The 26,650-nt window shown below is 43.8% G+C and overlaps 1 protein-coding gene across 2 annotated transcripts in view; it reads right to left on the bottom strand.

Moving 5' to 3' along the window:
• KIF16B (kinesin family member 16B) overlaps positions 1-26,650 on the bottom strand; it is a 355,224-nt gene that overhangs the window by 198,930 nt on the left and 129,644 nt on the right. For both annotated transcript variants that reach the window (XM_040429997.1, XM_040429996.1), the window contains 3 exons: positions 10,771-10,890; positions 2,622-2,673; positions 572-709 (listed from right to left, as the gene is read on the bottom strand). In XM_040429997.1, the coding sequence (XP_040285931.1) occupies positions 572-709; positions 2,622-2,673; positions 10,771-10,890 (310 nt within the window). The remainder of the gene's footprint in view (positions 1-571; positions 710-2,621; positions 2,674-10,770; positions 10,891-26,650) is intronic.

The following is a 26,650-nucleotide window of genomic DNA, read 5'->3' on the forward strand; positions in this document are numbered from 1 at the left end:
CTGTCTCCTCTCCTGCTCCACATGCTGCTGATTACTATCGGAGCGATGGGAGGAGACATCAGCTTCACTAGTGGGCGTTCCTTCTCCCTGGCTGTAGCGCTGTCCAATCGCAGCGCAGGGAAAAGGAACGCCCACTAGTGAAGCTGATGTCTCCTCCCATCGCTCCGATAGTAATCCTATCATTGGTGGCGCAGTGCGCCCGCCCCTCCTCCGCCCCTCTCTTCTTATTGCCGCCCCTCCTCCACCCCCTCTCTTCTCATTGCCGCCCCTCCTCCGCCCCTCTCTTCTCATTGCCGCCCCTCCTCCGCCCCTCTCTTCTCATTGGTGGCAGCGGCAGCAGCACAGGGGGGAGGGAGGACAGCTTCCTTCTCCCCGTGCTGCTGAGAGAGAACATGAGCGCGCCGATAGCAGCGCGCTCATGTTCAGAGATACTAGACTGCGCAGAAGCGCAGCCCAGTATCGAAAAAACGGAAATCCCGGTATCGTATCGATACCGGGACAAAAGTATCGATTGGGTATCGAAATTTCGATACCCGCAACAACCCTAGTTCAGAGTAAACCTAAACCTTACCTTGGTTCAGTTGAGTTGACTCAAGGATCTGTACTCCATTCACCGAGCACTGGGCTCCATTCAGCGGTATTAGGGTCACCCTGCCATTAAGGTTTTCAAAGATACAATGCTCGCTTTCCAAATCGAGACCATGCAGAACTGTAATCCACAAAGAAAGTTGGACAGGGTTATTGACGTTCTAAAATATCCAGCAAATCAGAACTAGCTCTAGCGATCTGCAATTTCAGATGTTTCAGGGGGAATTCATCAAAGGGGTTTTCTGGGAGTACAGGCAGATTTACTAATGTAGTGGTCCCTCAAGTTACAATATTAATTGGTTCCAGGACGACCACTGTATGTTGAAACCATTGTACCACTGGACCACTTGAGTCCATAATTCTATGGAAAACTGGTAATTGGTTCCAAAGCACCAAAATGTCAGCCCGAGATAATAGAAAAGGAAGATTTAAGAAAAATAAGCAGATAAGTAAGACAGATAAAGCAAGTTCTTACATACAACAGTCAGGAATATATGCTGGAAGCTGTAACTGACTTTCTATGATTAGGACAGAAGATTCTTCAGGGTCCTGTATAGCACAGAGTGTAGCAGAAAAATAAAATGGAGTCATCCCCACCTAATATCCAGTGGAGAAGATCATCCTGCCACAGACAGAGGGCAGTACAGAACCTGTAGTACCGCACTGTACTGTAAAGAGGCGCTACTAGAAACCAATACAGGTGTTCTACCAGAGGAATGGCCATGTTCATTGGTTGGATCTAACTCTGAGATATTGTATGTTGAGTCTAGTTTCATCTTATGATGGCCCTGGAAAGACCATTATACAAACCCCCCACCATGGACAGACTTATAATGGTAATCACACTTACCTGATCCCTGCCGCTAGGTTCTGGCTATGTTGATGTCCTGCTGGCTCTGAAGGTCCCCGGTCTCCACACGTCAACATCCAGTTTGAAGGCAGGTTACGTGACCGCTGCAGCCAATGACTGGAGACAGGGGTGGTGTCACCCATGCATTTGTCACTGAGTCATTTGACGCATTGGTGACCGTTGAAGCCAATGACTGGGGTCAAACCAGATGTTGACACGGGGAGACACAGGATCTGCAAAGCCAAAGCTCAGAGGTGGAGATCAGATAAATAAGATTACCACAGCAGGTCCGGGTACGTTGTGGGGTCTGTAAAAGGTCCACGAGGTGTACAACCCCTTTAAACTGTGCCAGATTTATCAGAGTGGTTGAAGCTAGATGATAAATCTGTCACATCCACAGACTGTCTGGTCTAAGTTCACACCACCTATTTGTTGGCTTAGTTTTATCCCATAAATTTGTCAACATTTAGGTGCATTTTTTGCCCATGGTGTCACATTTAAGCCACTCCCCTTTCCATGAAGCCCCACCTCTTTTTGTTTAAGCCAAGCCACGGTGAGAATGAGGGGTAAAACGGTTAGAAAAGTGTCTCAAACATTTAATAATTACAGTGCAAAGCAACTGGCACATTTTCAACAGTAAATCTGCCCACTGACTTTCACTGGTCACTAAACCATCAAATAGAAAGAATCCCCCTCTCTGTTATAGGTGGAAATTGAGAAGGGGTGGGACATAACCAAATGGTCGCTGCTCGATTCTCGAAGTGGACAGTTTCTGTCACAACAAGCTGCCTCGCCTCCGGGCAATACAACCTAAACTACGTCTTTTTCTCCAAGGCTACGTTCATTGTACGGCAGGGGATATGGCAAAATAAAATCTTGCAGGAAAAGAAAGAGTTTTGTTTTTTTACTTTGTGGGAGTTTTGCTAAATCTTGTTTTTATTTTATTACCGTAGTGTTCATTTATGGGAAAATTATATAGTTGTACTTTTAGCAATGGTGACAGTTGGAGGCCAAATCATTAGAAACTCCTAACTACAAAACAAGTTCTTGGACTTGAGTGTGATTTGTTCAGCCCTGCTGATAGAAGCTGCCCTAATTATTAATGGCCAATGTGTAAAACAAGATTCACTGCTACCAACCCAGAAATAACAGAGTAGGTTAACACTTCAGGTACTTAGATTACCAATGTCTTGCTCCGATTCAGCATCATCTCGTCCAACGTAAGTGCGTCCCTCCTGAAAGAAACAGAAGGTTGTGTGAGATTAGTAAAAAGTAGGGTAAAGGCAGGCTATGGTGTAAAACAACAAAATGAGGGTCCATTCACACGTCCGTAGTGTATTGCGGATCTGCCTGCACCCCCATAGAATTGCCTATTCTTGTCCGCAATTGCGGACAATAATAGGACATGTTCTATTTTTTTCCGGAGCCGCGGAAATGCGGACAGCACACTGTGTGCTGTCCGTATCCATTTCTGCCCCATAGAGAATGAATGGGTCTGCACCCGTTCCGCAATTTGCGGAACGGATGCGGACCCATTCTACAGACGTGTGAATGGACCCTAAGCAGTGCTTACCTGTTGAATCTGCTGCCGTTCAAGTGCTGCCATTCCGGTCCTCCTCGATGGTCTTTGCTTACAGGTATAGAGTGCTGATGTCATGTCGACAACATGTGACCGCCAATCACTGGCCTCAAAGGTAAACCGTTAAAAGCCAGGGACTGGTTGCAGTGGTCACATGTTGTCGAGCTGAAGCCCTGTAAAAAAGACCAGTGGGGGGTGGAATGACTTTTCAACAGATAAGTAATGTGGATTTGGATATTTTGCACTATCCCCATCTGTGCCCCACTTTTGCAAAAATGGCATCAGATATGCAAGTGTTCAATGTAAGTTAAAGTAAGTTTCAGGGTTAAAAAGAGACCATACAGTTTGTGAACACTTCAGAATTTCTATATTTCTGCATAAATTTGACCTAGAACTACATCAGATTTTCACACTAGTCATAAAAGTAGATGGAGATAATCAAATGAGAAAAAGGAGTCAAAAATATTAGACTTGGTCATTTATTTATTGAGGAAAATTATCCAGTGCCACATGTCTGTGAGCCGCTAAAGCACAGTATGTGAACCTTTGCTTTCAGTATCTGGTACAACCCCCTTGTGCAGCAATAACTGCAACTAAACTTCCAGCCAAGTTTTTAAGTTATCACCTATTTAATGGATAAGAGATAACTAGCTGAATACTGGTGAGTCAGACCACTGGGACCCTCACCAATCCCGAGAAAGTGGGTCCTATTACACTGTTCAAGCATACGCCCTGCCACTCCATTAATTCTCTGCGGGAGTGCCAGATATAGCCAAGAGCTGTACTCCGCCATCTCAGACACTCCCGCAGAGAATGAATGGAGCGGCAGTGCTCATGCACGACTTGTTGCTCCATCAGAACAGTGGAACAGGCCCGTCGTTCTTGTGATCGGTGTAGGTCACTCCCAATGATCAGCTTATTATCCCCTATCCTGTGGCACAACCTCTTTAATTGTTGTTTAGTCCTGCACATCGACTTGACGGAATTTAAGCCTACTCCTCCATGCAAAACAGCCTCACCTCTGATATGTTGGTTGGTGAACTCCCATGAATTGCTCACTTCCTTCCACAACATTTCTATTGAATTAAGATCAGGACTTTGACTTGGCCATTCCAAAACTTTATTTTTCTTTAAACATTCTTTGGAACAACGACGTGTCCGCTTAGGGTCCATGTCTTGGTGCATGAACCAAGTTCTCTTGAGATTCAGCTCACGGACAGATGTCCTGACATTTTCTTTAGAATTTGCTGGTATAATTCATTGTTTCATCAATGATGGGAAGCAGTCTAGGCCCAGATACACTAAACAGGTCCAAACAATGATACTACCATCACTGTATTTCACTGATGGATGAGATTTTTATGCTGGAATGCAGTGTTTTCCTTTCTTCAAACATAATGCTTCTCTAATTTGTTCTCAATTATTCACAAAACATTGTTCCAATAGCCTTCTGGATTTGCCAGGTGATCTTTAGCAAACTGTAGATGGGTAGCAATGTTCTTTTTGGAGAGTAGTGTCCTTCTCCTTGCAATCCTGCGATGCACACTGCATTTGTTTTGTGTCCTCCTGAAGAACCTAAACCTCCTGAAGAACCTGAATATAAGCTAATGTAAGAAAAAACTTCAGTCACTTAGAGGTTACCTTCAGTTCTTTACTGACCTCGTGGGCTACTACACACCTTGTTCTTGGCATGATCATTGTTGATCGACCACTCCTGGGGAGGGTAATAATGATCTTGAATTTCCTCCATTTGTACACAATCTGTCTGACTGTGGTTAAGCCCAAACTCTTTAGAGATGGTTTTGTAAACTTTTCCAGCCTGTTGAAAATTAAAGGTGTTGTCCGGGTTCAGAGCTGAACCCAGACATATCCCCATTTTCACCCAGGCAGCCCCCCTGACGTTAGCTTTGGAGCTGTTCATATTCCGATGCTCTCCTTTGCACTGTGCTAAATCGCACAGGGCAAAGGCATTTTCTGGAGATCCGGTGATGTATCAGGCTCTCCTTAGGTCTGCCAGGCGGAGGCTTCCGCCCAGCAGTGAGCCCGGTTAAGTCACCGGCACTGATGGGAAGGCTTTAGCGCTGCCGTAGCCTGTAAAACGACTAGGGCAGCTCTAAAGCCAGCCCATCAGAGCCGGTGACGTCACGGAACACACTGCTGGGCGGAAGCTTCCGCCCAGCAGTGTGTTATTGTAAGTAAAAGAGCCCTTGCCCTGCTCTATCCAGCTCGGGGCAAAGGAGAGCATCGGAGCATGAAATGCTCCAATGCTAACATCGGGGGGCTGCCTGGGTGAAATTATGGGTATGTCCGGGTTCAGCTCTGAACCCGGACAACCCCTTTAACAATTCTTCTTCTGAGTTCCTCAGAAATCTCCTTTGTTTGTGCCATGATACAGTACACTTCCACAAATGTGTTAGGAAGATCAGACTTATATATATAAGAACAGGGATCTATCTATCTATCTATCTATTTGTAAATATTTTTGACTCATTTGATTATTTTTGGATGCTTTTAGGACTTATGTGAAAATCTGATGTAGTTTTAAGTGAAATTTATGTAGAAATATAGAAAACTCTGTAAGGGTGCACAAACTCAAACACCACTGTATTAATTAGGGGGTGTTACATAATACAACCTGAGCCATGAGTATTTCAATCTAAGTGTAATGAAAAGGATCATGGCTGTACATATTTGGCATCCACAGGGCTAAATTAACAAACAGAATAAAGCCCTTTTGAACTGTCCACGGTATTTTAATGCAGGAACAAGAGCCATCTTGAAGAAAAGAGTGAGACTTTTGAAACCTTGGGCCTGACCTTTACAAGCTTCACAGGATAGGCAGTCCCATCCCATACAATGAGCTGAATGAAGGGGCAATGGACAATTCAATTTGCATAGCCCACTTAATTTATTGTCCAGTTGCATGCATGGGATTTGGATAACGAACCAGAGGGGTGGCTCTGTAAGGCTACTTTCATACTAGCGTTAGGTTTGTCCGGCAGGCTGTTCTGGCAGGGGAACAGCCTGTCGGATCCGTACTAACGCTTGCACAAGTGTGCTGCCGGAAGTCCAGCCCGGCCCCATTCACTATAATGAGAATGCTGCGTTTTTTGTCCGGCCGCCTCTCGCCATGTTTCCAGTGCTGTGGCCACATCTCCGGCCCATACCCATTATAGTGAATGGGGCTGGGCCAGACTTCTTGCAGCACAATTGTGCAAGCGTTAGTATGAATTTGGCAGGCTGTTCCAGCAAACCTAACGCTAGTGTGAAAGTAGTCTAACCTAAGCCAAGGGATGGAGATATAAAACATATCTGGAACAATAAAGCAGGGATCAGACCACTAAGGCCAGAACTAATATCGAGGTGTGAATCAATTATTTCTCTTACCCTCAAGGAAACCAAGCAGACAACATTTTGTAAGTTTCAGGTCTAGTGCCATTTTTATCCCATTTATTTTATAAGTTCTTGCTGTTTGTATGTCATTTTTTTAGTCTGTTTTTATAATATGCAGGCACTGCCCATTTTTGTATTAAAAGGACTGTCCAGCTTAGGAGCCAACAACCCCAAAGGTTCTAATTTGTACCCCTCAACATAAAAAAACACCACTAACTTCTCCGCAGTTCTGCCACTGCTCTGATTCTGGCCACTGCAGAACGATAAAGTAGCATGGTCCTGTTACAAAGCAACTGAGAACAAAGCAGCAATGGGACAGCAGACATGTGAGGGTTGTTTTTTTTGTAAGAGGCACAGGTTAGGACTGTAGGGGTTGCCTGCTCCAAAGCTGGACAAAACCCTTTAAAGCATAAAACGTTATTAGGTTTAGTCCTTGTTATGCTCTAAGAATCCATAGCCTTTCAAAAAGCATTTAAACTATTTGTTTTCAAATGGATAGGCATCTCGTCAGCTGCAACAATGGATGGTGGCAGAATGTATATGGAGTATGAGAGAACTGTTTTTGGGGTGGGATTTATGCTTAATTTGCAGCCTGAGTGGATGGCAAGTGCAAGACTGTGTTAGTGGGACTGCAGACACACCCAAGTCACGTGCTGGGGAGGTGCGTACACGTCAGGTAGGACCTGTAGCCTATTTATATTAATTAGGGAGCATTACATCACATAATCTGTGCCACAATATTTCAATCTAAAAACATTTAGGGGAACATTTATCATCCCTTCTGCGCCAAATAATATGGCAACAAAAAGATGCAAAATCTGACTTTTTGGGGGTTGTAGACACCACTAGCCACTTTTCAAAGTAGTGAGTGGTGTGAGCCAGCGTAGGTGGCCTGGCACATTTATTAAAATCTATGTCAGAAGGCAGAAATCTACACCAGGTCCTTTGTTCAGATCAGCAATTCAGCACACAGACCTGCACTGATGCGCCTCTAAATAACTGTGGTGCACAGGATGCCAGCGGGGGAGAGATTAAGACTGGCATGTAAAACGCCGGTCTTGATAAATAACCCCCTTAAAATTAAAAAGATTTTAGACCAGCAAAAATATATGGTGTGAGAATATGTTACAATAGAAGGGAACCTATGAGAAGCTATTAAAAGTTTTCAATGGAATGGAGAATATTAAGAAATAGAATTTCTTTAAAATAGAACTGCAGAGTTTCAATAAAACTCTTGGAGAAACGAGGAAAGCATTTAATACATGGCAGATCAACTTTAAAGGAAATCTGTCAGTAAAAATAAACCAGTGATATTGAAATAGACAACCTCCAGCTATGTACAGTACTGCTGGCAAGTGCCTCATTCAGCATACATTTTCGAAATAAGTTTTTATTTTTTTTCCCTCGATTCCCCTGCAGCGATACACTGCCATAGCTGAGTAGCTGCATCTTCCAGTTTCTCCCTTCACTAACAAAGAGCTGGGAGAGTTCTGATCATTAAGATCGCACCTCAAGCTAAATGCGCTGGCTCGTAAGAAGCCTCAGATAAGGATGCACATTGTTATGTTTAATGCCGGGGAAAAAAAATCTCATCTATATTAATACATTCCATTTCCTCTACTTCTTACATTTCAAGTATTGGGGTAAAAAATTATATATTGCAGCAATTCCAAATAAATTATAGACATGTGTGGAAATGTCAATAATCTGCCATTTTTAATTTTTAGAGCTCTTCTGATTTATTGAGTAGCAGACTACTTGCTAGGAAATATTCAGTTTATACACAGATGTTTTAGCCTCTCTCCTTCATGAAAGAAGATGCTATAGCTAGGCAGGGGATTAGTACTTCCTGGGCTATGCTTTGTAGATGTGGGCAGTACAAGAAACTGACTGCTGGAATTATTACATTTATAATCTACCCTTAAACAAAATGAACACAACATAATACAAGGAGATTTAAAAGAAATAAAAACCTTGGAAAAAATCATTTTAACTTACACAGTTGAGTCACATTATTATGACCACCACGGACAGCGGCTAGATGGGCTGGGAGTGACTCAATAAGGTCCAGGTAGGTTGTCTGGAGCTATGCTGACTGCAGTGCATCCTTCAGCTGCTGGAGGGGGTGTGGGGGAGAATCCATAGAGCGAACAAAACGATCGAGGTGGTCCCACAGATGCTCAGTTGGGTTTAAGTCTGGGGACTTAGGGGGCCAAGGTAGTACTTAGAAGTCTTGGTCATGCTCTTCCAACCAATGTCGGACATTTCTAGCTGTGTGACATGCTGCAATGTCTTGCCCCAGGGAAGACAATCAGCATGTATGTGTATACGTGATCTGCAGGGATGGATTCATACCTAAACTGGTTAAGAGTGCCATTCAAATGGATAAGTGGGCCCAGAAAATGCCACAAAAATATTCTCCAGTCCATAATGTTGCCACCACTAGCTTGCGTTCTTCCAGCAATGGTTTCAGGGCGTTTGTTCTCTGATGGTTCTTGTCTGACATGCCAATGTTCATGCATTCGATGAAGCAGAAAATGTGACTCAACGGAGAAAGCAACCTTTTGCCATTTGTCCAATTCCAATACTGCCACGAAAATTAAATCCTTTTCTGACAATGCAACTTTGTTAGCGGAGGTGCAGTGACCATCCGTCAGCAGTGTGGTTCACTGAGCTGTTGTTTTAGACACACGTCTGGTAGCCCCTCGGTTCATTTTGGTGTAAAGATGCTCCACTCTAGCGTCCCGGTCCTCTCATATGCACCTTCATAGCCGACGCTGACTCTCACATCACTGGTACATGGTGGTCCAGTTTACACATTGCTTATTCGCAATGGTGCCATTTGTCCATTCACAATGCACTCCCATCACAGCAAGACACGAACAGTTCACAGACTATGCAGGTTCAGAAAAACTGCCACTCTTGGCCCAAAAGCCAATTATCATCCCTTTTTTCAACTATGACAAAATCAACCCTTTTACCCATGACCGCAACGCATTGATATGTGGCAGACAGCCTATCACATATGTTAAATACCCATTAAGCCAACTCACGACACGTAAATCGAAAGTAGAAGTGGTTAAAATAATGTGACTTGACTATATACGTTAGTGATTACTTTCAATAAAAAAAAAAAAAAAAGTTGTCTTTATTGCTTCAGTAATTTTCAGGTTACTGTTTGCAACCATATCCTACGGGGTGTCTCACCCAGAAATAAATGCTGTGTCCATGAAGCTGTGGTCTGCTCCATACAAACTGCCTTGTACATGCTTTCTTTCCTGACTGCAGCCTCTGTGACCTGTTTTCCATGGATTCTCTCCCTGCCGCAAACATTTGCGGTGTTCAACCTCATCCCCCTCCCCGCTGCTATATTAAACACTGAAAGAAGGGAGGAGCAGAAACAGCGGTCAGAAATAACAGTAGCATTCCAATGGGTCAATTATTCAGGAGTAGTGTTGAGCGAACTTCTGTTTTAAGTTCGGCGTCCGGTTAGCGGAGGATCCCGATATGGATTCCGAATTCCGTTGTGGTCCGTGGTAGCGGAATCAATAATCGGCCATTATTGATTCCGCTACCACGGACCACAACGGAATTCGGAATCCATATCGGGATCCTCCGCTAACCGGAAGCCGAACTTTAGACGCCGAACTTAAAACAGAAGTTCCCTCAACACTATTCAGGAGCATTAACACCATCACAGGACATTGCTGCTTCCTCTAATCACTAAATAGTGCTCATTCAGCGCTACGTAGACTAGACAAGAGAATATAGAAGAATGTTATAATCCACTTCCGTGTGCTCCTCAGGCGCAGCAGTGTTAATGCAGTAATGCCAAAAGAAACTGCAAAGCTGGTGGCCCACCATCAGAAGACAGTAGGTTAAGAAATATTTGCTGTTGGGTGGCATGCAGAGCCCAACAGACTGTCGGAAACTGTCCCATTTCCTCTTCATGTTCATATTACCATCACATTGCTAGAAAATAAGAGGTGAGGCTACCCACAGAAATGTACAGTTTCATTTTTGGTCAGAAGGTTGGCCTTTCTGTATAGGCTAGAAATTCATTCGTGGGTAAATCCCAATATAATTCATAAATTAATTTTTTATATATTATTTCGTTTCAGAAAGCAAAGCCGGCATCAAAGAATCCACATGTAAATACTGGTCTCAAGGATTTTTGTAAAACGATGTTGTATGAGTATCTGTGATCAACCATTTGCATCTGTGTAGCCAAAATGAAGAAAAATTCATTGGTTGACATTTATTGGGCCTGGCATTTAGATTAAAGGGAGATCAGCTGGTGCACAATTCAAAAAGATTAAAGAGACGACGGCTCTGCAAGAAAAAGCGCTACCATTCCTACCTTCAAATGATACAATATGATACCGGTGCTCAGAAGATCATCATCAATGCCAATGAGATGTGGCAGCTCGGAATCCAAAACGACTCCAATCCCTTCTTTGCGGAGAGCGAGAGTTTGTTCCTGTGTTAAAATGAAACATGAGGTTAATCTCAGGGGGAGAGCACAGTGGGGCACTGGGGGACCAAAGCGAAAATTACATTTGGACTAAAGTAGCAGGTAATGCCTCTTATTCAATTTTAACATAATATTTGTTTTCTTGAAAAACGGAGTCGAGATTTGGAAATGCTGTAAATGGATGTTTTGTCTGCCCCCTAATCACAAAGACGTCGCCTGCACATAACGGAGACGCGGCCGAGCTGCTTGACGAGGGCAGGGAAACTAATAAAACATCAACGTGGAACGAGCTGTTCTCTATTGTCAGCTTGACAGACATATCTGCTCTACTACGGTGACTCTTTGCAAAATGGGATTATGAAGAAAAGGAACACAGGGCAGTCAGCTCTAAGTGAAAGAGACGGAAAGTTAACAGTGATGTGTCTGCTGGACCGGCCATTTGCATCTTTAATGGCGACGATATCTGTGGAAGGCAGAGTTTGTCAGGCAGGGTCACGTTTTATATTTCTTGTATTTAAAACACAAAAGAGGACACGGTCTTCTTTTCTGGTTAAACCAGAAGATCGCCATCTCCTAAACAAAGTATCTGCTTATATAACCATAGAACTGAGCTGTGGCTCAAAATGCTGAAAAATAATAGCGTCTGAATAAAGGAGGGAAAATTACTGTCAATACGTAAAGATATTTTGAAGTTGACTAGAACCAAAAAGTCATGCATATTAAAAGGGGTTTTCAGTGTTTAAATATTGAAGACCTATCCTCAGGATAGGTCATCATTAGGGATGAGCAAACTTCTGTTTTCAAGTTCGGCGTACAAGGTTCGGGTTATCCAAGAATTCCGTTATGGATTCCGTAACCACGGACCATAACTTATGGTCAGTGGTAGCAGAATCCATCTGAAATCTGAGATAACCCGAATCTTGTAGACCAGATTGGTTGGGGGGTCTGAATCGCGTCACCCTGCCGATCAGCTGTTTGAAGAAGCCGTGGTGCTCTGATGAATACACAGCCCACTCGCAGCTTACCCAGCACAGTGCCATCCATTGTATAGTGGCTGTGATTGGTATTGCAGTTGAGCCCTAGTCTCTTGAATGGGAAGAAGCTGTCCCTAGGCCATGTGACTGAAGAATGTGATGTCACTGGCCTAGGAGGTGCTCACCAGAGCACCACAACCTATTCAAACATCTGATCGGAGGAAATGCCAGAAGTCAGTCCCCCAACAACAAGGATAGGCCATCAATATTAAAAACCCAAAAAACTCCTTTAATAGAAAAGTAGACTTCCAAATAACGTTTGATAAAGTGAGGAAGGTCCACTGTTACACCACAAATCAGACCTCCAGACCTCAATAAATTGGTTCAAACTCCTGACATTTGTTTATGAGCAGTGAGGCAAACGGTAGCCCAATCATGCACATCATGCTCCGTACCCTTTTTCAGCGGCAACTAGGATCAGTCAAAAATTGTACAAGATTAGAAAAATATGGCTACGTTCTCCCAAAAACAGCACCACACCTGTCCACATGTTTAGTCTGGTATCTGCAACTCAGGCCTAGTCACTTCGATAAAGCTGAGCTTCAACACCTCGCACAATTGGTGCACAGGTGTGTCACCGTTCCTGGAAAAAGGCAGCCATGTTTTCAGCTATTTTGAAATCTTGATCAACTCATTTTGGACTAGGACAAATATTATTTTTTTTTTTTTTTTAAACCCACTGTCCAAAAGCCATAAAAATTTTCCGTCACATAATCATATGAGGGCTTAGTTTGCAGGACAGCTTTTTTTTTATAGAACCATTTAATTGGGGAGATGGAAAAAAACAGTATAAAAAAAAAAAAAAAAAGGTAGTTTATTAATACAGAATACTAGATAGCTGGATGGCATCTCCAGTGGAAGCTCTAATGACACAAAATCCATAACTCTATAGTCTAACCCAGTTTTCCCAGATATACACTCATGGACGTATAGTGAGTGGTGATTTTTTTTTTTTTTTTTTAAGGAATAAAATATTAATACAAAACTCTGCATTGGTTACAGATAGCACATGCATTGTATTGTCATTTGTACAGAGTTATCACTACCCTAAAAATAATGTTGTATTTTCATCTTTTTATATTTTTTATTTTTTTACATATTCCACAGCAGTTACTGCAAGTCGAGAAGTGTAGTATCCGTAACACCTAGATGATTTCTGTATAAAGTAACTTTGTCAAATAAAAATCTAGAGCATCCAGCTGGTAGGAGGAAAGGATATTGGGAATAGAGAAACCCCTGAAAGCTGTCTATTAATCACTGTTTGGCCTGTCACACTGAGCTTCTCAGTGGCCCCTCTGGATCGATTACTTCCACTATATCTGTGCTCCACGAAGCAATGAAATTTGTCATTTTGTTCCTGAAGAAACTCATATATCCAGACAATGCAATGTTCACTTGTAAAGTATCCCACTGCAGATTATGATGATTCAGAGCTTACAGAAATATATATTTTTTTCAGTTAATATTTTTGTACACTATGACGAAATAAAACAAAAATAAAATACAATAAAAATAAAAAACAGGCGGCTCCACTCCGATGTGGAGCTGAACAGTTAACACCTCCACGATTCACCCTGCCAGGCACAGGAGATATTGCATTATCCACATGATTGGGCATGATAGATTTTTCAGGGAAGCATTGTCACATCAGGTTTTAAAAGCATTCTCAATGTCTTAAGGAAAGAAAAGTAAAACTAATCACAGTTTTCTTCTTGGAGAAAAGATCAATATACTATGCACCAGCCGGGAGACTTACTTTTGGTTAGGCTACTTTTTGCGTTTTGGTTTCCGTTTGTGAGGTCTCTTACAAGCGGTCCAAAACGGATCAGTTTTGCCCTTAATGCATTCTGAATGGAAAAGGATCCGATCAGAATGCATCAGTTTGGCTCTGTTCCGTCTCCATTCCGCTTTGGAGGCGGACACCGAAACGCTGCTTGCACTGTTTTGATGTCCGTCTGACGAAACTGAGCCAAACAGATCTGTCCTGACACACAATGTAAGTCAATCTGGCACAATAGAAAACGGATATGTCCCCCATTGACTTCCAATGGTGTTAAAGACCGATCCGTTTTGGCTATGCTAAAGATAATATAAACGGATCCGTTCTGAACGGATGCACGCGGTTGTATTATCTGAACGGACGCGTTTGTGCAGATCCATGACGGAGTGTGTGAAAGTAGCCTAAGTTTGTTATGTTTGAATTCTGGATATTTATCTGAATAGAATTGACAGACTTCTGCAAACATCATCAACAACAGTACAGATGATACAAAATTAACTAAAGGGATTATCCAGCTGATGTGTTAAATTTTTTAAAAGGATCAGAAAGCCATAAAAAGGAGAAATACCCCAATCTCCACTGATGCACCAACACTCCCATTTCAATACTTTCCAAGTCCCCTCTGGTCTCTACTTCCTGGCCCCTCTGGACACAGCGGAAATGACTGCTCAACCAATCACTTGGTGGATCAGCCCTTTGGCCTGTGATTGGCTGTCAGTTCCCCTGTATGCTGAGAAGGATCAGGCAGTAGAGGCCACCAGGGACCCAGGGAAGGGGCATGGCATGAAATCATTGAGCGGAGAATCTCAACTTTTGTTTTCTTATGGCCAGTTTTTTGTTTTGTGTTTTTAATTGACAATAAATTACCCGCTGAACAACCCTTTTAATCTAAGTGGTGGTGTAATATTTGAGGTTTTTGCTCAAATTTGGCTTTGCCAAGCTTTAACTTTAAATGTACCTAAAAACTGTAAGAGTTTTCTTCAAAAGCAGGGTACAAGCGAGGGAAATATAACACTTTTCTTTACACTTCCCCTTCCTTTTGCATACACTGCTTACTTTGGCTCAAAAAAACTAAAATCAAAAATTGCACGCCTGAATTCAGCCTTTAACTGATTTTTCCACCACAAGACGTGATGGCATGTCCCTAGGACCTCCAGTGAGGATAATAAAAGAAGGGGTTACAGCAGTTGAGCTCTTTCACTTGGAAAGGATGGCCCACCTTTTATTGTTTATTTGCTGGGGGTTCCACCTCCGAGACCTCAACCACTCAGAAGGACGGGGGTTTAGAGTCCCCTGCTTAAATGGAGTGACGCTAATACATGAAGACTGCCCTCCAATCATTCTCCATGGGACTAATGGAAAAAGCCAAGAACAATGTTTGGCTATCTCCATCAGTCTCTGAAGAATAAAGAGAGCTGCAAGTGACTATTGTTCCATTGAAATAGGACAACCAGCGATCAAATATGGTCATAGTGGGCCAAACCTTTTAGGCTCTTGAATAGTTTTTACCTGCACGGAGGCACTCCCATTCATATTTCTAGTTTCTTATAACCGCAGTAAAATCTGTGGCATAACTATAGTAGGGCACCTAGGCCCTAATGCTAGTTTCCTTATACTTTATACAAAGTGGCTCCAGAACAAAACTTAATTTTAAATGTTTACTGCCTATAGAAAAGAAAATGGAGCGAAATATGGCTTCCCAAAAAAAAATAAAAAATCACTATGTAGATCATATTTTCTGTTACGATGCAATACTAGATAAAGCGCACTCTTTTCCATAGTGTCCCTATGTATTTGACAGAAAGTTCTAACTGATCAGCTTCTTATGCATGAAACGCGTATGTACATACAATGCATTTTAAGAGAGGCTTTCCACTGAGAGATAATTAAAGATTATTTCTCAGCTTATAACTGCGCCAGCATCAAATACCTTCTAAACCACACACCCAGGGCACGATGCACTGGGCTTTATAAGCTGGTAAAGGGAAAATACAAAATGGGAAAAAGAAACTGATTAAAGGGTCGCTGAGCTTTCGAAAAACGTTTGATATGTCATAAAGCCATATTAAAAGTTTTGATCAGTGGGGGGGGGGGGGGGCTGAGATGCCCACCGATCCCTAGAACGAGACAAGAGAAACTTGTCACTGCAGAGGATGAATGAAGACAGGCCCATAGACTCCTACTGAGCCAGTCTCCTGCAGCGGAAACGGAGAGCGCTATATACCAGTGCTTCTCTCTTCTCATTCTAGGAGGCAGGGGTCTCAGCACTAAGCCCCCCACCAATATAAATATGTCGCTGATATATGAAAAATTTTAATTGATAATTCAGTGACCCTTTATTTGTGATAAAGCAGGTTGGAAAGAAAAGGTGGAAAGTACACGTCTGAATTGGGAGCTCTCCAAATGCAGCTGAATCCGCTTTAAATTTCGTAGCTCACAATATGGATCCGTAGTCGAGATTCAGGGAATTGTTCCACTGCTGTACTTTACCCAAAATCTCACCAAATGCCAGATGTGCAATGTCCGTAAAGAAATTCCACAACGTTTATGCTCACATGCGGCGGTTATGCTGCAGGTTGACCACTGTGGAATGGCAGACGGAAAAAGTTGCAGTATCAGCAAGCTGCCGAAAAACTTTGCAGTGGAAATTGAACTGCATTGTAAATTTTGAATCCTCAGCATGTGAATTTATGCTGCAGGTGTCATCACAGACTTCACCCTTTGCAAAGAAAACGCAACGCAATGTATAGTATGAAATCTAGTAATTTGCAGAAAAATCTGAAGCAAAACTTTCACATTTTGCAGCAGACCCCCAGCAGAAATTTCTACAGAAAATCTGCCCCGTATGACCATATCATTGCACATAACACTTTTCCCTGCTGCAATGTTTGCAAGATTTGGTATTTTTTTGTGTTACACTTTGCTAAAGAAAGCAATAGATGTTGGGAAGTGGCTGTTGCTGCACTGTGCTTTTGCCTTCTTTGCTATATGCGTATAGGATTACGTTCAGATGTGGCAGACTTGTTGCATACTTTTGCATTTGTTCTGAATTTTCACGAGCCCCCAATCACATGCTGTAGGACAAAGTAAGAATAGATTCTTGTATAAGATTTGGATGATTTTCACAGGTTGCACTAGATATTGCTGATCTGCCATAGAATTTGTTAACGGTAAATTTCTGTTTTACCTTTATTTATAAAAAAAAATCCAAAAGTTTATGAAAATTTGAAAAAAATTCACTGTTTTCTAAATTTGAATCTTTCTGCTTTTAAGACAAATAGTGATACCTCATAAAATATTAATTAACATTACCCATATTGTCTACTTTATGTTAGCATCATTTTGGTAATGTAATTTTATATTTTTTTAGGTTTAGAATTTTAGAAGCAATTTTTTTAATTTTTAAGAAAGTTTCCAAAGTCAGCTTTTTTAAGGACCAGTTCAGTTCTTAAGTCACTTTGTGGGGCTTACATAATAGAACCAACCCATAAATGACCCCATTTTAGAAACGACACCCCTCAAGCTATTCAAAACTGGTTTTAGAAATATTGTATACCCTTTAGATATTCCATAGGAATTAAAGCAAAATAGAGGTGAAATTTCAAAATGTAACTTTTTTTGCAGATTTTCCATTTTGATAATTTTTTCCTAGAACACATCAAGGGTTAACAAAACAAACCTCGATATTTATTACCCTGATTCTGCAATTTACAGAAACACCCCATATGTGGTTGTATACCGCTGTGTGGGCACATGGCAGGGCACAGAAGGCAAGGAGCGCCATATAATTTTTGGAGGGCAGATTTTGCAGAAATGGTCTTTGGGCACCATGTTGCATTTGAAGAGACCCTGAGGTATCCCCACAGTGAAAACCCCCAAAAAGTGACCAGATTTTGTAAACTAAACCACCCAAGGAATTTTTAAGGGGTGTAGAGAGCACTTCACTCAACAGGTGTTTCATAGAATTTTTAATACTTGGGTGTGAAAATGAAAAATTATTATAATTTTTTTTTTTTACAAGAAAGTGGTGCTTTAGGCCCAAACATTCTTTTTCAAAACAGATAGGTACTTTCACACTAGCGTTTTTCTTTTCCGGCACTGAGTTCCGTCAAAAGGGCTCAATGCCGGAAAAGAACTGATCAGGTATATCCCCCATGCATTCTGAATGGAGAGTAATCCGTTCAGGATGCATAAGGATGTCTTGCGTTCAGTCATTTAGAATTATCAGGCAAAAGAGAAAACTGTAGCATGCTACGGTTTTATCTCCGGCGGAAGAAACTGCCGGCATTTTGTCCCATAAGAATGTATTAGTGCCGGATACGGCATTCAAAATACCGGAATGCCGGACCCGCAGACCGAAAATAAATAAATGCCGGATCCGTTTTTCCGGATGACACTGGAAAGACGGATCCGGCATTTCAGCAGTCACAAGATCACCGGGCCGGGACAGAAAGCGGCAGATCGCTTCCTCAGCTGTATACAGCGATCTAGAAGGCAGGGACACCCAAGAACGGTCGCTGCCTTCTCCTTGGAGTGCCCTGCTGTCACTGACAGCGGGCCCCGCGCTTAGCGTGCAGCCGCCATCTCTGAAAGGACGTTCTAGAACGTCCATTCAAAGATAAGCCTGACCGCCCAGGACATTTATAGTGGTTAAAAAATAAATAAATAAAATCATTAGACTGCCATATACAGTCATGACCGTAAATGTTGGCACCCTTGAAATTTTTCAAGAAAATGAAGTATTTCTCACAGAAAAGTATTGCAGTAACATGTTTTGGTATACACGTTTATTCCCTTTGTGTGTATTGGAACAAAACCAAAATAGGGAGGAAAAAAAGCTAATTGGACACAATGTCACACCAAACTCCAAAAATGGGCTGGACAAAATTATTGGCACCCTTAACTTAATATTTGGTGGCACACCCTTTGGAAAAAATAACTGAAATCAGTTGCTTCCTATAACCATCGATAAGCTTCTGACACCTCTCACCGGAATTTTAGACCACTCTTCCTTAGCAAACTGCTCCAGGTCTCTCTTATTGGAAGGGCGCCTTTTCCCAACAGCAATTTTAAGATCTCTCCACAGGTGTCCAATGGGATTTAAATCTGGACTCATTGCTGGCCACTTCAGAACTCTCCAGCACTTTGTTGCCATCCATTTCTGGGTGCATATTGACGTATATTTGGGGTCATTGTCCTGCTGGAAGACCCAAGATCTTGGATGCAAACGCTGGGCTTTACAGTGCGACCCAGAATCCGTTGGAAATCCTCAGATTTTATGATGCCTTGCACACATTTAAGGCACCCAGTGCAAGAGGCAGCAAAACAACCCCAAAAACATCAATGAACCTCCACCATATTTCACTGTAGGTACTGTGTTCTTTTCTTTGTAGGCCTCATTCCGTTTTCGGTAAACAGTAGAATGATGTGCTTTACCAAAAAGCTCTATCTTTGTCTCATCTGTCCACAAGACGTTTCCCTAGAAGGATTTTGGCTTACTCAAATTCATTTTTGGAAAATGTAGTCTTGCTTTTTTATGTCTCTGTGTCAGCAGTGGGGTCCTCCTGGGTCTCCTGCCATAGCGTTTCATTTCATTGAAATGTCGACGGATTGTTTGCGATGACACTGATGCTCCCTGAGCCTGCAGGACAGCTTGAATATCTTTGGAACTTGTTTGGGGCTGCTTATCCACTAGGGCTGCACGATATATCGCAAAAGTAATCGAATCGCGATAATCGGCAAATGCGATTTGGCGATTCGGCCGACCCGAAAATGCCGCGATTATATATGAAGGGGGCCCTATTGATAAAAAGTCCTCTGTCCTATTGATAACAGGTCCAGCCTCTGTACTTACTTTCACGATGAATGCACTGCAGCGACGAGTGGGAGCGAGCGAGGCAGCCGGCCGGCGCGTGACTGACGTCACTTAGTCACGCTCCTGCTTCCTGAATTAAGTGGGAGGAGCGTGACAGTGACGTCAGTCACGCGCCGGCCGGCTCGCTCTCTGCACTGCAGTGCATTCATAGTGAAAGTACAGAGGCTGGCCATTTTATGATAGAGCGGCGCCCAGGGATCTAAGTGCACTTACTATTATTCCTGGGCGCCGCTCCGTTCGTCCGCTGTGGCCCCCGGTATTTTCAACATTCAGAGCAAGGAGGAGGAGACGCCAGTGTGTCTCCGTCTCCATAACAGCAGCGCTGTCCAATCACAGCGCAGAACTCAGAGCCAGGGAGAAAAAAAACTCCCTGGCTCTGAGCTCTGAGCTGTGATTGGACAGCGCTGCTGTCAGGGAGACAGAGAGACACTGGCGTCTCCTCCTCCTTCCTCTGAATGCTGAAAATACCGGGGGCCACAGCGGACGAACGGAGCGGCGCCCAGGAATAATAGTAACTGCACTTAGATCCCTGGGCGCCGCTCTATGCATCCTGCTACTATGAAAGGTCCTCTTTAATTACATTCATTGGTGGCGCAGTGCGCCCCCCCAAAGCCTCCCCCCTCCCCCCCCCAAAGCCTCCCCCCTCCCCCCATTATCACTTGCCACAAGTCCCCTTCCCCATTGTTATATGGTGGCCACAGCGTCCCATCCCCTCCAGTGGTGGCAGTGGCAGATTACACTGCTGGGGCTCAGATCGTTACCATGGCAGCCAGGACGCTACTGAAGCCCTGGCTGCCATGTTCAGCTCCCTGCTGCTGTGTGCACAAAGCACAGGGCAGCAGGGAGAGTGTGAGGTCCTATTCACCCCGATAGAGATCTATCAGGGTGAATAGCACAAGGGTGTAAAAAGATCCAGGTTCTAGTCCCTAAGGGAAGAAATGGTTATTAAATAAAAAGTTTAAAAAAACACCAAAATACTAAAAGTTTAAATGGCCCCCTTCCCAGTTTTACATAAAAAATTTACAAACAATAAAGAATAAACATATTACATATCGCCACGTCCGAAAAAGTGTGAGCTATTAATATTATAAAATATTTCCGCTTGGTGAAGGCAGTAACAGAAAAAAAAACTCTAAACCACGCAATTCGCCATTTTTAGTCACCTTGTCCCCCAGAAGATGTCCCTGGATGTGAGAGGCATGTGGTGCTGTATTCTCCTATATGTAGACCTGGCTCACTACTGGGACCTGCGTCTCATCTTCTCAAAGTCCTTTTTTTTTTTTAATTATCACTATATTACTATTTTCAATTTGGCGACTAATAAATGTAATTTGGCTCCTAAATTTTTTAGTTTAGGAGCCAATGGCTCCTGGTCATTTTTTTTTGTCTGGAGCACTGGTTATGTGCGCAGTTTAGGACACATGAAGGGACACATAGGGCCATGAGGGGGACCAGCATAAGATGCTATATGTGTGTCTTATGCTGGCCCCCCTCGTGGCCCCATGTGTCATAGCACACATCCCCTATAACAGTGCCCTCCGCAGGTCCCCCATAAAAGTGCCCTCCGCAGGTCCCCCATAACAGTGTCCTCCGCAGGTCCCCCATAACAGTGTCCTCCGCAGGTCCCCCATAACAGTGTCCTCCGCAGGTCCCCCATAACAGTGTCCTCCGCAGGTCCCCCATAACAGTGTCCTCCGCAGGTCCCCCACATAACAGCGCCATCCACAGATCCCCCACATAACAGCGTCATCCACAGATCCCCCACATAACAGCGCCATCCACAGATCCCCCACATAACAGCGTCCTCCACAGATCCCCCACATAACAGCGTCCTCCACAGATCCCCCACATAACAGCGTCATCCACAGATCCCCCACATAACAGAGTCATCCACAGATCCCCCACATAACAGCGTCCTCCACAGATCCCCCCCATAACAGAGTCATCCACAGATCCCCCACATAACAGCGTCCTCCACAGATCCCCCCCATAACAGCGCCATCCACAGATCCCCCCATAACAGCGCCATCCACAGATCCCCCCATAACAGCGCCATCCACAGATCCCCCACATAACAGCGCCATCCACAGATCCCCCACATAACAGCGCCATCCACAGATCCCCCACATAACAGCGTCCTCCACAGGTCCCCCACATAACAGCGCCATCCACAGATCCCCCACATAACAGCGCCATCCACAGATCCCCCACATAACAGTGTCCTCCACAGGTCCCCCACATAACAGCGCCATCCACAGATCCCCCACATAACAGCGTCCTCCACAGATCCCCCACATAACAGCGTCCTCCACAGATCCCCCCCATAACAGCGCCATCCACAGATCCCCCCATAACAGCGCCATCCACAGATCCCCCCATAACAGCGCCATCCACAGATCCCCCACATAACAGCGCCATCCACAGATCCCCCACATAACAGCGCCATCCACAGATCCCCCACATAACAGCGTCCTCCACAGGTCCCCCACATAACAGCGCCATCCACAGATCCCCCACATAACAGCGCCATCCACAGATCCCCCACATAACAGTGTCCTCCACAGGTCCCCCACATAACAGCGTCATCCACAGGTCCCCCACATAACAGCACCATCCACAGATCCCCCACATAACAGCGCCATCCACAGATCCCCCACATAACAGCGCCATCCACAGATCCCCCACATAACAGCGTCATCCACAGATCCCCCACATAACTATGTCATACCCAGCCGCGTCAGCGGCTCATATGGGAAAATCCAAGCAAATCGACCTCTAGCACAATTCCCTTAAAATATCGCATCGCATATCGTTATCGCAATTTTTAGGGCCCTAATCGCAATCGCACAAAATTCCCATATCGTGCAGCCCTATTATCCACCATCCGGAATATCCTGCGTTGACACCTTTCATCAATTTTTCTCTTCCGTCCACGCCCAGGGAGATTAGTTACAGTGCCATGGGTTGCAAACCTCTTGATAATGTTGCGCACTGTGGACAAAGGCAAATCTAGATCTCTGGAGATGGACTTGTAACCTTGAGATTGTTGATATTTTTCCAATAGTTTTGATTCTCAAGTCCTCAGACAGTTCTCTTCTCCTCTTTCTGTTGTCCATGCTTAGTGTGGGACAGACACACAATGCAGAGACTAAGTGAACTTCTCTCCTTTTTACCTGCTTTCATGTGTCATTTTTATATTGCCCACAGCGGTTACTTGCCCCAGGTGAGTTTAAAGCAATGAAACAATCTTATTTATCCACAATTTTTAAAGGGTGCCAATAATTTTGTCCAACCCATTTTTAGAGTTTGGTGTGACATTATGTCCAATTAGCTTTTTTTCCTCCCTTTTTTGGTTTTGTTCCAATACACACAAAGAGAATAAACGTGTTACTGCAATACTTTTCTGTGAGAAATACTTCATTTTCTTGAAAAATTTCAGGGGTGCCAACATTTACGGCCATGGCTGTATATTCACTAATGGATTTTTATACATTAGTGAATGCAGAATTCAGTATTTTCCAAAGCAGTGCTGCCACCTGAAGCGCTGCTTTGGGATACCAGTACCAGTAATAGGCCTAGAAACCTTATACAGACTCTAGCCTTTTACTACTAAGGAACGTCTTCCCTGATCTTAGCCAGGGTAAGGTGTTCCTGCCAGGGAAGAGCATACTTCCAGGTTTTTTACCTTTCAGATGCCGCGGTCACATTTGACCACGGCATCTGAGGGGTTAGATGTCTGTGATCGGTGTTAGTGCTGATCATTATCCCCAAATGTCTGCTGTGTAAAACAGCAGACAGCCAGCGGTTATGGTGTCTGCTCCGGTCTGTAGTGGGAGTAATAGTTAAAGACCTTACCAACGATGTTTATAGTCGTATGTTGGTAGGGCAGTGGTTAAGGAGGAGCTGTCACCTCCCCTAACTTGTCTGTTGTAGTAACTACTTGCATTCCCCATGTAATAGTAATCCTGGAGCATCTATTCTTAGGATTCTTGGATGTGGCATTCTTTTGTTATTTCTACTAGATGTTTATGAATGAATTGCCAGGCGCTTGCAGTAAAGGTACAGATAGGGGTTACCAGTTGGTGGTGTGTCCCTGCAGTCAGTACCTTTTCTGCAGACTGCTGGCAATTTATTTGTAAACTTCTAGCAGGAATAATAGAGGAATGGCACATCATAGAGTCATAAGAATAGATGCTCCAGAATTCTTATTACACGAGGAATGTAATTAGTTACTAAAACTGACATGTCTGGAAAGGTGACAGGTCCTTTTTAAGCCTACCCTATGGGTACCAAAATTGCTTGTGGAAAATCTGCAGAATTTTGATTTGATTAAATCTCATCCTCATTTTGCATTAAAAAGAATCTCCAGCAGAAATAGACCAGTAGTGCGGATCTGTCAATCAAAGTGGAGAGGGCGCAGAGGTTGCAGAGAGAGCGGAGCCTTTAGGTGTAACGGCAACGCCCCCGTTGCTCCTGGAGACTCATTTGCATATATTAAAACATCCTTTTTCTCAGCACTGCGGACAGATATGAACATGGGACCAACACAGATATCTTCAGCTGCCGAGTGCACATGTAACAGGTCAGCCAGTGTCATAGGTACAGATCTGCTGACAGATGCCCTTTAAGTTGACCATCACAAGAGCTGCCCAACACAAGTTCATATGAGAAACTTAGTTCTGCTGCATCTTTAAACTTATTACATTGAAGTAAAAGTGTGCGTATACTGTTTTGAAACACAACTATTACAATAATTGCATTAAGTGAGCGATTATAACAAAACCCAATGTAATCTTCAGCACATTGTCAGCTAGAGTATGAATATGGTTCTTTTGTTCAATGAGAACTGACATCTCAAATTATAGCAGAAAAATAATTATAACCATTGCTCTTCTATTCTGTACAAAGATATTTTTACAGCAAAATACCAAAAATCACGAGGCCTGCACAATCAAGTGCAGAACTAAAAACATACATTGTTTAAATCGACATCTTTTCTAGGGATCGACCGATTATCGGTTTTACCGATATTATCGGCCGATATTGAGGATTTTGACAGTTATCGGTATCGGCATCTATTTTGCCGATATTCCGATAACGTATTGGGAACACAGAACGCGCTGCTCTCGGCGCTCTCTGTGTTCCCTCCGCAGCACAGGGGAGAAGGAAGCAGTGTCTCCTCCCCCTGTGATGCTGCTGCCGCTGCCGCCAATGACAGGAGAGAAGACAAGAGGAGGGGCTGTGGCCGCTGCGCCACCAATGAAGATGAGTCTTTCATTAATTCATACACAGGAGGCGGGAGCTGGCTGCAGAATCACATAGCCGGCTCCCGACCTCTATGAACTGTAGCTGCGGTCCGCGGTAGTTAACCCCTTAGGTGCTGCGGATCGCAGCTACCGCTCATAGAGGTAGGGAGCCGGCTATGTGATTCTGCAGCCAGCTCCCGCCTCCTGTATATGAATGAGAGACTTAAATTCATTGGTGGCGCAGTGCGCGCCCCCCCAAGCCCCCTAGTATTAATCATTGGTGGCGCAGTGCGCCCTCCCCCCATCCCAATAGTAAAAACATTGGTGGCGCAGTGCGCCCCCCCCCCCCCCCAGTATTACTCATTGGTGGCAGTGGCCACAGGGTCCCCTCTCCCCTCCGATCGGAGCCCCAGCAGTGTAAGACTGGGGCTCCGATCGGTTACCATGGCAGCCAGGACGCTATTGAAGCCCTGGCTGCCATGGTAAGCTCCATGCTGCTGTGTGCACAAAGCACAGGGCAGCAGGAACAGTGTGAGATCCTATTCACCCTCTCAAAAATAAAAATACCTAGAATATCGGTATAAATTATCGGCTATCGGCCTGAAAGTTGACAAATTATCAGTATCGGCCCTAAAAAATCAATATCGGTCGATCCCTAATCTTTTCACAGGCGTAGAGGAGATTTTCTCATTATGTCACGTACGGCAGAGTAAATACAAAGCTATGTCCCAGAGTGCAGTACTGGAAAAGCTCTGTATAATATACAGATAAAATGTACTTCATGTACAAAATATATAGACAAAAAAATGGAGCAGTCATAGCAAAGAATCAAACTGCAGAATGACCTCCAATAACCCCCCCCCCCCCCCCGCGCATGCCTGCTCACCTAGAAAAACCGCTACGCAGTTACCAAATAAAGGTGCAAATCGCCACCCCACCATCTTATAGTACACAAGAACCAGCCCTGTACCGCACGTTCGACCAGAAAAATGAGAAGGACAAAAAATAAGGAAAAGAACAAACAGCAGGTGGCGCTATAGAAATACATTATATTGAATAACTCAGTGGCTATACTACATTTTTAATTCCATGCAATTACAAAAGTATTCAGATCCAGGTGCTGGTTTAATTTTTTTTTAACCCTTTTAAATGTACTGGTCATGGTTCCCATTTAATAAAGCCCCCCCCCATAGTCCCTGTCATGGTGCCCTCACGCAAAAAGTCCATACTGAGTGGTAACACTTAAAAGGGTTGTCTGGGTTCATAGCTGAATCCGGACATATCCCCTTCTTCCCTCACTCAAACCCTTTCACATGAGGATCATGCTGCGAGGCTCTCCCTTTCCTTGTGCTGAATCTCGCAGGGCAAGGGCTTTTTCTGGAGTTACGGTGACTAGAGATGAGTTTTGGAAAATTCAATTCGGCTGCTTTGCCGAATTTTACAAAAAAAAATTGCTTCGTGATGAATTACTTTGTCACAAAGCATATTTTTTATTAAGTAGCGGGTGCAATGACAGGGAGCTGCGATGGCACCGCCCCCATCATTGTACCCCTCAGATGCCGCGTTCATACATGATTGCGGCATCCGAGAGTAAAAACAGTGTTAAATTAACATTCAAAAAAATATGTAATCATACTTATCGCCTCCATTTGCTCGCAGCTCTTGCGCAAAATATCAAGTGGCCCGTGATGACGTCATCATGCACGAGATTTCAAGAAAGATTGCGGCGGTCGGCCCGTGATGTCACCGGCACTATTGGGGGGGGGGGGGTAGCGCTGCCCTAGCCTGCAAAATGGCTAAAGCAGCACTGAAGCCCACCCATTAGTGCCGG

This window comes from Bufo bufo, chromosome 4, assembly GCF_905171765.1.
Source record: "Bufo bufo chromosome 4, aBufBuf1.1, whole genome shotgun sequence".
Lineage (NCBI taxonomy): Eukaryota > Metazoa > Chordata > Amphibia > Anura > Bufonidae > Bufo > Bufo bufo.